General features: G+C 49.9%; 1 protein-coding gene across 2 annotated transcripts in view; it reads left to right on the top strand.

The window, feature by feature from the left end:
* Myh9 (myosin heavy chain 9) overlaps positions 1–13,492 on the top strand; it is an 83,338-nt gene that overhangs the window by 15,995 nt on the left and 53,851 nt on the right. For both annotated transcript variants that reach the window (XM_057791243.1, XM_057791244.1), the window contains exon 2: positions 11,787–12,138. In XM_057791243.1, the coding sequence (XP_057647226.1) occupies positions 11,806–12,138 (333 nt within the window). In that variant the 5' untranslated portion in view covers positions 11,787–11,805. The remainder of the gene's footprint in view (positions 1–11,786; positions 12,139–13,492) is intronic.

Raw genomic sequence — 13,492 nt, forward strand, 5'->3', positions numbered from 1 at the left:
AAACAAAGATTAGTGTATGTCATACAGGAAGGTGGAGGGAATGTGGTGACAATGATCCCGCCGTCCCAGAGGTCTGTCTGTGCAGTCTGGCCTTTGCTTGTTATGTGGTCACACTGATATCTGGGCCGTGAGGTGTGGTAGATGGTATGACTCTGAGTCTGCAGGGCAGATCTCAGGGCTTGCTAGCCTGCTGGGCTAGGCATTGCCAGCTCTGGGGTCAGTGAGAGACTATCAGAAAATGAGGTGGAGATTGGTAGAGCAAGAAGCTGGGCATTGACGTGTGCCATAGATACCTTGCCTCCTTCCCACCCTATCCCTCCCACAGGCAAGAGAGAGAGAGGGAGGCAGAGATTTCATTGAACTCGATTCCTAGACTTTGACCTTTAGGAAAGGAAGGTTAGACCCTCCCTAATTTGGTCAGTTCGGGTTAGGCATTATTTAACACCCCCACCTGTGTTGGCCAGCAAGGGCCTAGTGGTGACCAGAGTCCCAAGGCCTGTAGGATAGAAGAAGGAGGCCTTACGGGGAAGAGGCTCTATAAACCAGCCACCCTAACCTCCAGACAGTTTTTCTGTGTAGCTTTGGTTCCTGTCCTGGAACTAGCTTTGTAGACCAGGCTGGCCTCGAAATCACAGAGATCCACCTGCCTCTGCCTCCTGAGTGCTGGGATCAAAGGCGTGCGCCCAGCTGTAATTCAGGTTTAAAAAATTGTTCTTTTAGGGCCTGGAGGTGTAGCTCCGTGGTAATTTGCCTAGTTTGTATATGGCTCTTGGTTAGAATTTTCAGCACCACTCCAAAATAAAGTTAAAAGATAAAAAAAAGAAAAATTTTATTTAACTGTCACTAAGAGGAAATAATTTTGCTGAATGTCTGCTCTGTTGCAGATAGAGTGACCTTCAGAAATCATTTATTTATTCATTTATAGACAGGATCTTGGCTTGGAACTTGCAGTGGAGACCCGGTTAGCTTCAAATTCACAGGTCCACCTGCCTCGCCTCCTGAAGTGCGAAAGTGCTGAAGGCCTGACCTGAGCTGCCACAGGCCCAGGGCACCCTGTTTCCGATCTGGATCGCATTGCTCAGCAGTCATGATGTGGACTTGGAGACGAGCGTTCTGCACTTTCCCACTGAGACAGTGGCCTGTAATTAAAATTTTCGAGTACAGTTATTTTTCTGTGTTGGTTTTCAGCAAACCATGCTCACATGCTTGAGGAGAGAAAAAGCCTCTCTCAGCAGAACCAAGGGGAAGGAAGGAACCCCACCGTCTGAAGGGCTCCAAGTTGCTCCCATACATGCGTGGGCAGCCGAACTGGGAGAGGCTGTCTGCATGAGGGCACTGCTGCTGTACACGTGGGAAGAGCTCCTAGAGAAAGCCACCCGAGTGTTTTTCTGTCAGCCTAGCAAACCTGAGGGTGGGGGGGGGGTCCAAGCAGGAGGGGTGAGAGGAGGGATCAGCTGCCCCACTCTGCTGGGAGGGCCGGATCTCTTCCTGGAATAACTTGCTTCCCTACAGCTCCTGGACCGGGTGAAGGCTCATTACAGGCAGGTGAGGCTTCGGTGTGACCTCACTGTGCAAATATTGAACCAATTAAAAGCTGACTTATCTGAGCTCCAGCCCCGCCTGCTGCCTGTCTGGCCTTAGCTCCCGGGCCAGGCTGCCTAACCTGTTGTTGGAGCCCCTTTATCCCCCACCCCCTTTCCCCTCGCCGGATCCTCCTTTCCTTATCTCCCTTCCTCTCTCCCTTTGTCCTGAGACTTTAGACTTGAGGCTTTAGTGGGAGTTGCCTTTGGAGTGATCCCTCAGGGCTGCTAGATCCCAGTGTTTGGAGAGTTCTGGTCTTTCCCCCAGTATTGACTTGGGGGACCCTGTCTGTAAAGAGGACCAGAGGAAACAGTTCTGCACCCGTGAAATAAGCAGAGCAGCGGAGCTGGGGCCGGACTGAGCCTGGCCTAGGAGAAGAGGGTGAGGATGACGATACCAGTGTTAGGAAAGGGCCATGCTTGGGCTTGAAAGACTCAGCCAGCAGGAAACAGGGGAGGGGGCATGCAGCTGCTCTGGGTGGGGGTATGATGTGAGGAAGGACCCTTGGGTGCTGGTGCTGGTGCTGTGTCTAGCATGATTGGACGATGGGTTGGACTCGAGGCCTAGTCGGGCAGTTTGTCCTTTGGGTGGACCGCTGTGCTGCTAGGAGTGGCTCATTGCTTTCTGTCCCGACAGAGATCTGATTCGTTCATTTGTTTAGAAATGGTTCTCATGCCGAGGCCCTGAGACAGCTATCTTAATGGAGGAGACTCAGTAAGATTATCATGTAGTTCCCGTGACACACGCTACATCTGGGCTGTTCCTGCCTCTTTGCGAACATCTACATAGAACTCTGGGGTTGGCCGCTTGTCATCTGGGAGGCTAGTGTGGGATTCCAAGGAATTGCACAGGGTGGGGGGGTGTCAGAAGGTAAAATCTGACAGCTTTTGTCTCCTAGTTTTAGTCCTCTATCCAGCCTGCACTGGAAGCTGGATCCCCAGTACCCTACTCTGACTATCCTGGAAGATGGGCTTCCCCCCTAAGCTTGGAAGTACCCTCTTTGCCAGGTCCAGGACTTTCCAGCTGCTGATTTCCCATGTGTGGCCACCCACCCACTCAGTGAAGTATGTAGGGTGAACTCTAAAATACAGAGTGGTGGTGTCATCTCCCCCTCCCTCACTGTTCCTAGAATAAAGCCCACATTCTGAAATGGCTGCTAAGATCCTGCTGGTCCTGGTGACCGCCTCCAGGCTCTGTGAACTCACCCCCACCTTTAATGCACAGGATGGAGATCTACACAGAAAATTCTCAGGCCTTTTTTAAAAAATATTTTTCTTTTAATTGAGAAAATAGAACTTGTCTGTATTTATTTTTCCACGTACATTTTGAGATATGTGCTGGTGCCCTTTGTTGCGCATAGGCACCATGGAAAACGGCCACCAGCCACACGTCTCAGCTTATGAAAAAGGCAGTAGCTTGGGCAGGCTTTGGGCTCTCAGCCCTTGAGCTGAATTCCTCTGGGTCTTTTCCCTGCTCTGGTTTCCTTATCTGCTGAGCATCAGCTTGGGCCTGGGTTGGAATACTGCTAATACAAACAGGTCCCAGCTTCTCCTGTAAGCAAACAACATTCCTGAGGTGGGGGCCGGGGGAGGGGCCCTCCTGGTACTCAGCAGCTCTGCCTCCACCTCTGCACAACCTGAGGTCTGTGGCTGCCATAGAGAGGCCACTGTGAGGCTGGCTGTGAGGCGGAGTGGCCCCTTGTGGCCCCTCCCTGTAAATAGCTGTTGTTTGTGCCAGGCCCTTTGTCTGCTCTGAGCTTAATGGCAGACAAGTGTGAAAGCTGAGGCCTGGGGTTTGGTAACAAACAGGTGGTCAGTGCCAGGCCAGGCTCAGGTCCAGCTCGCCTGGCACAGCCCTTGCGCACATCCTGTCAGCGTTTCCCAGATCAGCTTGGAGCAGTCTTTTCCTCCACAGCATCTTCCTGAGTGCCAATTCTAATCTGATGAATTAGACAGGCTTTCTTCTCTTGCCTCAGAACTCTGCAGGGGGCTGTGGTGGTGCACACTTACCCTGAGGACAGGGCAGAACTTGCAGGGAAGATGGGAAGCCACTCTGGGAGCAGGACAGAGGAGAAGGATGACGTATTAGGAGTCTGTGGGAGCATGAATTGCAGCTCCTTTAATAGGTTGCCCCTACCCCCTTCTTTCTAAAGCCAGCAGTCTGAGATGTTAATAGCTTTCATTAAAAGTTGTGAGCAGAGAACACATTGTGGAATCCAACCCCCCCATCTTTTTGGCCCCCACACCATACCCATTCTCTGTGTTTGGTGTACTCCAGCCATTTATCTTGAGGTTTGAGCAGATGCCCTCACTCCTGAGTTCCAAGACTGATGGGCAAGGCCGATGGTCACAGCCCTCGCTTGACAGGTGAAGACTTATGGTCACAGCCCTCGCTTGACAGGTGAAGACTTAGCCCTTCAGCTTCTTAGGGCACCCAAAGGCAGCACCAACTGTGCTTGTCAGTGTCCTTTTGGTATGTTGGTCTGGTAGGTCCTAATTTGCCTTGGTAAGTTGGGGTGCCATAAGGTTCTAGAAATCATTTCTGTCCTATGCAAAGCTTTTGAGGGGTATCAATAAATTATCTTCACACCGTTTTTCTTTTTTTCTTTCTTTTTTTTTTTTTTTTGATTTTCGAGACAGGGTTTCTCCGTAGCTTTTGGTTCCTGTCCTGGAACTAGCTCTTCTAGACCAGGCTGGCCTCGAACTCACAGAGATCAGCCTGCCTCTGCCTCCCGAGTGCTGGGATTAACACACCGTTTTTCTTTGTACATTGAAGCCCCAAATATACTTTCCCTTACTGTATATGTATATGACAGTTCACGAATGACTTAGTTTTCCTAAAGATGAGCTAGGCGGGCCCCTCCCTCGTTTCAATGTGTCTCTGTCCTCTCTACTCTTACCCCTTTTGTAAAGCTTGGGTGATTTTCAAGCCACTTCTCATTCATTTATTCACTTACAAAACTGGAGCTGTGTGCCTGCTCTGGGCCACACATTGTGCTAAACATTGGAATTGAGATGGTTGAGACCAAATTCCTGTCCTCATTACAGTTTGACCAGTTGGTCACTGGGGTAGAAATTAATCCAGGGTATGGAGGGGAGGGACATCAAACAGGACATCTCTTGGCTACCTTAGGAACATGTGAGCTGAGAGCTGAGGGCTTCCTGATGCAAAGAAAACAGCCTCTTGGGAGCTTTGGGGTCCTGATCCGATTGGCCATGAGCATAGACTTGGCATGAAGAGCTGGGATGGAAAGTGGAGAGGGAAAGGGCAGGGCAGCCTCCTCCCCATCCGGGATGATTTGGCTTATTCTGAAGAAGGTGTGGAGTTATGGAATCTGTTGGAACCTAACCAGTAATGTCTATTAAACAGGAGAAAGTGTAAGAAGCGGCAAGGGGAGGAGTTTACACTCTCCAGTGTGTAAACTTGGGTACCCAGATCCACAGAGTCTCAGGGCATGGGAGGTGGAGGGTTCAGGCACGGTGCTCCTCCAGGGCATGGGAGGGGGAGGGTCCAGGCACGGCGCTCCTCCAGGTGGAGGTAGCTCATTGGAAGGTGCTTAGGTGAATTGGAGTGTGGAAGAGAGGCCTGAGTGGGAAGGGAAGTACTCATATGGGAACTGTGAACTGCAGCGAGGAAGCCATGGGCTCCCTGGGACCTGATCCTGATTGTTCCACAGTATCACTCACTAAATAGCATTTGATGTGCAATTCTACAGACAGGGTGAGCTGGCATTGATGTGGAACAATTCCTCCCTCCCCTATAGTACCTGTTTTCTATTGTTTCCCTGGACCTTTTGATGCCTGTGAACTTTGCTTATGGATCACTGTCTGAGCTCCTGTGTTGGAGTTTTGGAGGGAGCTCTGAGTCCTCTAGGGGAGCACACCATGTCTTTTGTATGCTATTTTAAAATTAGCATATGTAGAATATTACTTGTGGGGATAACACTGTAGGCAACCCTCTAGCTTTGTGCACTAGACAAGCCATGCTCATCCCCCTGCCACGGACCTTAAAGTCCAGTCAACCAAATCCCTTCAATCATAGCCTATTATGAAAAGAACAATCCTTTCGTGGTGACAGTACCATCAATACCCATCTTTGCTTGAGTCCTAGAATCATATTAGCGTCAGAACTTTACTTTCTTTGGACACAGGGTCTTCAGACTCCTGAGCACTCTAGGATTATAGGCTCCTGAAGGATAATTTTAAGTAATTTCTTTGTGCAGAGAGCTGTAAAGTGTTTTGTTTGTTTTATTTTTGTTTATTTGTTTGCTTTTTTTTTTGGAGACAGGGTCTTACTCTGTCCCTTGACTAGCCAGGAACTTACTATGTAGACCAGGCTGGCCTTGAATTCACAGAAATCTGCAAGCTTTTGCCTCCCAGGTGCTGGGATGAAAGGTGTGTGCTACCACGCCCGATTTTGTGAAGTTTGGTCTTTTTTCTTTTTGTGTACTGGGGATTGAACATAGGCCCTCCCACGTTAGGCAAGCACATTCTACCACAGGGTTCTGTGCCAGCCAGACTCCTGTGTCCCAGAGGAGATTGGTCAGATACTTCAGAGCCAGGGAGGATTTTCCTTGTGTTGAGGTGCAGCTTGCCTTCTAACTCTCCCATCTTTGGTGATATCTGGGGGGCGTTTTTGGTATATTGGGGACAGGATGCTAGTGACATCAGTTGGCAGAGACCAGGGATGCATTTTGTACAGGTCAGTCCCCCCAAGCATGATTTGGCCCTAGAAAAGGCCAAAGAAGACTGTTGCCTTAACCAAGTATACCACTTTTTATGAATCGCTGCTGTGTTAGCTTTCACTTTTCTTCCACCCCTCTCCTTTCCCCATCAGTTGTCAGGGTTTTGCCCAGCTTCAAGGACTTCCCAGCCTTTGTGCTTGCCCCTGAGCTCCCACTGAGTCCTGCTTTCTCTTGCTTCATTGAGTCTGTGGTTGGACCTGGTTGTGGACATGTTTCCCTTCACAGCGAGTGTCCATGGTGTGCGTGCATTTGAGGAACATATGTGGAATTGAACAGCCTGTGCGTAGGGAGAGCAGCATGAAGTGGTATCAGGTGTTGTCGGGGTCCAGGGGCACGTGGCAAGCAGTCCCTCCTCAGTCGTCAAGTGTCTAGTGGGCACCTGTTGCATTTGGGTTTTGGGAACACATGATGAAGATTGAAGAAAACTTTCTGTCTGCTCTGTCCACACTCCTGTGTTCACATGATACCTCAGGGAGCTGTGTGTGCAGCCTGCCCCCATGTCCCTCTGCACAGCAAAACCCCTGGGACTTCTGCGTCTTCGCAGTGACTTCTTATGTGTAGATCCTCAAATATGATTGAATAAACAAAACTCATGGCTTTGAAGTTACAGCTTTTCCTTTTATAGAGCTCAGTGACCTCTAAACCAGTATCTGTGAAAAGAGGGAGGAGGGACATGATCCCCTGTGTTTTCAGGGGACAGGGAGTGAAGATGCAGGAAGTCAGCACCTGGGATTAAGCTGGACTGGGGCTGCCAGTGTGTGCCACTCAGCTGTGGCCTGTGCCAGTTACCTGGTAGGAACGCTTTAAAGGAGAAAGAGTGCCTCGGCTGTCAGGTTCAGGGCTGTCCCTGTCTTCTGGACCTGTGGTGAGCAGGGCGTCATCACAGGTGAGAGCGATGGAGGAAAGCTGCTTGCCTCATAGCAGCGAGGAGGTTCAGAGACAGCAAGAATATCCTGGGACAAGCTATGACCTTTGAGGACACTTCCACTGGGCTCCACCTCTGAGAATGGCTACTACCATCTCCCTATAAAGACAGCAAATTGCCAGGCGGTGGTGGCGCACGCCTTTAATCCCAACACTTGGAGGCAGAGGCAGGCGGATCTCTGTGAGTTCGAGGCCTGGTCTACAAGAGCTAGTTCCAGGACAGGCTCCAAAGTTACAGAGAAACCCTGTCTCCCTGTCTCAAAACAAAACAAAAAAACCCCATCAAATTATGACTCCACTGAAGAGACCTCATGTTCCAGTCACTTCCCCACAGCCCCACCCCTGAGCATTTCTGCACTGGAGCCAAGCTATTGGCATCTGAGCCTAGTGGGGTGGGGCGTTAGGGTCCAAACCATAGACAGAATCTGAGTGGGGGCTGCCAAGGTTGGGACTGGAATCAACCTTATAGGCCATCAGTGACTGCTGAATCCAACTACACTTATCCCCTTAACTTTAGTTCCGGAAGTTTCCGTTTTCTATCAGAATCCCTATACACACGAGGACAGAGAGCCAGGTTCACAGCTTTGAGGGGACCCTAACGTCTGCCTCACCAGGGGCTTCTGTTTCTTTCTTTCCCATAGTTCTGTGGCTAGGGCTCATTAGCTCAAGGGGAGGCGACAGTGCTGGGAGGGCACACAGGTCCACGCTAGCCTGGCTTTTGAGGCCTGTGGAGCCTTGTCTCCTTCGCCCGTAGATGATGTGATGAAATAGCCCGTATGAGATGACTGCCAGGATGGAGTGGAAATGGAGTGCTCATTAGCAAGTCTGCAGAGCAGAGGCTTTATGATGAGTGTGACAACTTAAGGGCTGCCAGCCCGGAATCTGGCCTTGGAGGATGGTAGACGAGTCTGGTTGTCTAGGAATGGAAAAGCTCACACCAGCGTAATTTCCATCTTTACTGGGCCAGCAATTGGCTCTCTGAATAAACACACAAACAAATAAAAAGAGAAGCAGGCAGGGGACGAGGGAGACAACCTAGTGCAGGCTTAGGGAGAGGCTGGGGAGATGGATAGTGAAGGAATTGCATTCTGGGTTGAAAGAAGAGGTTTTTGGTCAACCTCTCTGCTTTCAGTTTCATCATTTCCTGAGAGTCCTAATTTAGCTTCTGGTGTGTCCTGCTCGATTATGGCCTAAAAAGGCAACAGCTTGGGTTTCTGAGTTGGATGGGCACCCGCAGGAAGCTGCTGGGGAAGAGCGGCCCAACCCGACCCAGTCTCCAGTGGGCCGGAGCTGCTGCGTCCCTTAAATCCTCCAGTGCTGCCTGCCAGCCCCCGAGGAGGAGCCAGGGCAGGCAGTGTTGGCAGGGTCATGTTCTAGTGTGTGTGCGCCCCCTGTGCACACACGTTCACACACACACTCCTGCCCTAATGGCAGCAGCGCTCTTGGAAAATGGTTAGACTGAACATCCCAGGGCCACAGAAATGTTTCTACACTCCTCTACTGCAGAAATGTCAGGCTGCAAGTTCACTGCAAGGAGGCCTACTGGTAATAAGGGATTCTCCTCAAAGTGGTATTGAAAAACTGCTTTGGGGCTAGCCCAGTGGTGGAGTGCTCACGAGGCCCCGGGTTCAAGTCAGTTCTTAGTATGGAAAACAATAACAAAAATGAGAAAGCCAAACCAAATTCAAACTACCCCTCCTCAACGATGTCACTCCAGCAAAACAACTGGCTTTGGAGTACTATGCAGTCATTAGTGACCCACAAAGAAGTGTCTTGGGTTTGAGTCCCAGCCCTCTTAGCTCCAGCAAGCTAACTCTAAGATTTGTTTCATCACTTGAAGCTTTGGGATAAACACAGAACCCCATAGGGAAATGGATGCAGGCAGTAAGTTAGGTAAATGTGAATGTCTGTGAGAAGTGTTTCTATGAGTCAAAATTAGGGAGGACCAACCAGTAAAATGAGAGAAAATGGCTTTAAAAATTATTGTGTGTATCAGTGTTTTGCCTTTGTGTGTGTGTGTGTGTGTTCCCACAGAGGTCAGAAGAGGGGATCAGATAGATCCTCTGGATCTGGAGTTACACAGATGGTTGTGAACCACCATGTGCATTCTGGGAACTAAACCTGGATCCTCTGCAAGAGCAACAGGCATGCATAACTGCTAGGGCATTTCTCCAGCTCTCAGAAAATGGATTTTTTGTTTTGGTTTTTTTTTTGAGACAGGGTTTCTCTGTATGACAGTCCTGGCTGTTCTGGAACTCGCTTTTTAGTCCAGGCTGGCCTCAAACTCACTGAGAATCCGCCTACCTCTGCCTTCTGAATCCTGGGATTAAAAGCATGCGCCACTACCCAGCAAAAATGGATATTTTTTATTAAAAAATATTTTAAGACTAGGCATATACACTGACCTCCCACTCCCACCCCCAGGTCACACTGAGCTCTGTGACATTGCAGCACAAGTCTAGGACTCCCGCCACAGGCAAAGGCAGATGTGGGTTAGAACCCCACTGCATGACTGAGCTGGGGATCCCGAGCAGTGACTCACTGTCTCTGTGCCTGTTCTCTCTTCTTGAATTAGAGATAATAAAAGCTGCTTCTAGGGAGCCCGGCCGTGAGGCGGTATGCTTGATATTGGTGGTAGACACTTAACCATTCCACCTCCTGGGATAGGGATCTTGTGCTGGGCAGTGGTACATACTCTCAGGAGTACGCTCAGGCATCTCCACTGGATGAGATGGGTTTCACTGTGTAACCCAGGCTGGCCTCTACCTCATGATCCTCCTGCCTTAGCTTGCCTCAAGTGTGGAGACTATGAACATCTAGTGAAACTGCCACACACTTAGGATTTTGGAGAAGCGCAATGATGGAGATGTCACACCCTTTCTGAGTTTGAGTTCAAAGTTGGGAAGCAGCAGCTGACAAAAGCCTGGGTTCTGTGTTCATGGTGACTGTTAGTCTTGGTTGGGTTACCTTTGACGGGGTAGAGGACAACTGGGGATTACTGTGGCAGACAGGTTTGTCCAGTGGCCTGGTCTCAATTGGCAATGCCTGGACCAAGTGCTGGCACTCTGGTGCTCACTCCACAGAAAAGATGAAGACTGAAGGCACTTTGCAGCTGCCCAATTCTGTTCTGCTTGCTACCAGCTGACACTGGCCCCTGGCCCCTCTCCAATAGTCCTTGCAAGGTAGCTGACGCCTTGTGCAGGGGCTACATGGGTACAAGGACTGCAGAGTTTCCTGGTGCTGGGTTAGATAAGGAAAGCCACCAGCCGAGGGAGCTGCGGAGGCTGCCAGGACTCCTTCCTTGAACTTGCTTCCTTCTTGGGAGGGAGTTTGGGGAGTACCAGGTTTCCAGGAAACCAGCCCCTGGTGGAGTGAGCAGGGAACCCCTGAGCCTAGGTCTGGAAACTATTTAACAAGCCAGAGATGGAGGCCTGGGCAGCCACAGCCTCCAGCTTCTTTCACATCAAAATCTCTATTGGAATCAGGGAACTTGAAAGCTGAGCAACTCTGGGTTTAGATCTGGGAACTCGGTGGCTTTCCAGAGTAGGCTGGCTAGATTTGATCTCACAGAGCAGGGCTTTCTTGTGTTCCTTACTTGTGTTCCAATTTCTGGTTGCTTCCTCTGAGGCTTTGGGCCCAGTGCCATACACCAGTTTTCAGATCCTGGTTTTGGTTCAGTCAAAGCAACAGCTCTCAGGGATCCAGCCTGTCTGTAGGCTTCAGTCACCACTTTGCTAAACACAGGAAGGCCAGAGACCAGGACCTGGAGTCCTTGGAGCCTCTCTGCGCAAGCCCCTGACTCTCAGAGAACTGTGCTTACAGATGGGTATCATAACATATGCCCAAGCCATTTGTGGTTCTGTGAGGACTATCTTTATTCTGCAAATAAGTTTTTTTTTAAATATTTATTTATTATGTATACAATATTCTGTCTGTCTGTATGCCCTCTGGCCAGAAGAGGGCACCAGACCCCATTACAGATGGTTGTGAGCCACCATGTGGTTGCTGGGAATTGAACTCAGGACCTTTGGAAGAGCAGGTAATGCTCTTTAACCTCTGAGCCATCTCTCCAGCCCTCTGCAAATAAGTTTTGAAAATAACAAGTCACACGAGTGCTTGTGTCCCCCTGACCCGCCAGGCATGCCTGTTCCCTTTCACTTCATGGTATAGCCCAGGGCCGGCTTCTGTTCTCGCTGATGTCACTGTGCAGGTGTAGTGAGTTGCCATCTTGGCTAACTAGATACCTGTGTTCTTGGAAGTGTTCAATGCCTTAGCGGTGGGCTGTGGCTGAGTCTGTCTTTGTGGAGATGCTTAACTCATCCCTTTCTGTGGTAGTGTTGTCTGTGGAATTGCATGTGTGCTGATCATAGAGTAATGCCCTTACTCACTACTTCCTAGCCAAATCTTGCTGTCTCTCATGTGTAGAGTAAGAAAATTCAGGCAATTGCTCAATCTGATGATGTAGAGCTTCACTGCATGAGCGTTTGCAGGGAGAAGTCTTCTGTGGCTGATGTTCTGTCGTTGTGCCTTTTCTTAGGTCCTGGCCGTAAGTCACCATGGCCCAGCAGGCTGCAGACAAGTACCTCTATGTGGATAAAAACTTCATCAATAACCCACTGGCCCAGGCCGACTGGGCTGCCAAGAAGTTGGTATGGGTGCCTTCTGACAAGAATGGCTTTGAGCCAGCCAGCCTCAAGGAGGAGGTGGGCGAGGAGGCCATCGTGGAGCTCGTGGAGAATGGGAAGAAGGTGAAGGTGAACAAGGATGACATCCAGAAGATGAACCCACCCAAGTTCTCCAAGGTGGAGGACATGGCAGAGCTCACGTGCCTCAATGAGGCTTCGGTGCTGCACAACCTCAAGGAGCGCTACTACTCAGGGCTCATCTATGTAAGTGGCTCCGAGATGGGTGGGATCTCCTCATCCCCAGGTGCCAGGGCTCCAGCTAGCTGGGTGAGAAGAGGGCTTTAAGAAGCTCCAGGTGAGGTGCTCACAGCTGTCACATCTGTACATCCTGTGACATCACCCTTTCTGTTCCCTGTCTACCCTGTTCTTGGCCACATGTAGGAAGAACATGCTTCCACCTGCTAGCTTTTGACCTCAGATCTCTGTGAAGACATGTGGGTTCAGGCCAGCATAGTAAATTCCTTCTAACGGGAGTGCTGCTGTCTTCTGGCTCCCTTGTTCTTCCTGGACCACGCAGTCAACCCCTATAGCCACTAGTTTGGTTCAGTCCCATTTTGGTACTTGAGGCATTTTTTCCTTGTAGAATCCTGTTGGTAAAGCTTCTTTTCCTAGGGGTCACACATAGATCAGAGCTAAGCTGCTGAGAGTGGAATGGTGACATATCAACATTTTGTTAGTGCTGGGTCCACGCCAGGTCCTACAGAAGTGGCCTTAGAGTCCTAAGAGCAGTGTGAGCAAAGGCCCTAAGTACACCAAAGACCAGAGTCTCTTTCTTCTATTGGGGCTACCTTTTTAGATGGATGGCTTTATCACCGTGTGGGCAGTGTTGAGAGAAAAACATTTTCCCAGCCCCTGTTACAGTCTGAGCTTTACTGGCCCTGAGGTTACTGGTTCCTTCTATGATGGATCATTGAAATCCTCAAGGCAAAGGGCTTAGACATTTCTCCATCACAAAATCCATATCTGAATCTGCCACAGACAGTTTTCAGGTGCTCTGTTTGCTGGTCTCAGCCTTGGCACTCTAGTTATACTTTCCCTCGCATTTGCTAAAGGTGGGCTTCTGAAGGGCTTTAGAACCACCGCAGCAGTACCGCCATGTGCCTTCTGTGGCGCTCTCCAAACGGCATTCCTTTTGCCACCTTGCTTCTGCCAAGGCCAAAGATCCCTCTTTTCAGTTCAGATGCTTGAGGAAGCAATAATGTGGTTGTTCCTCCTAACACAGCTTTGTTTGATTGTGCTTCTACAGCCACCCTCTTCTTGCTCTCAAGGCCAAGTGGCGTAGTTTAGAACCCAAGGGAATGAGAGATCTCAGGGATTTTATAGCCCTCTCATCTGACTCAATGCACCAGGGTTGCTTTTGATTTTGGGGAGGAGCAGGCTTGTGTGCTCTCAAGCACCCAGCCATTGAGCTTTCTATGCGATGCTAGGGTGATTTCACATTTCCACAGGGTGATTCCTACCCCACTGGATTGCTGCTCCCCCAGGTGCTAAAGCCCTCAATTGAGTTTTGGCCACTTGGGATTACGCAGAAGTTCTGAGTGGGCCAGACCATCTTGCT

This window comes from Chionomys nivalis, chromosome 17 (genome assembly GCF_950005125.1).
Source record: "Chionomys nivalis chromosome 17, mChiNiv1.1, whole genome shotgun sequence".
NCBI classification, from domain to species: Eukaryota; Metazoa; Chordata; class Mammalia; order Rodentia; family Cricetidae; genus Chionomys; species Chionomys nivalis.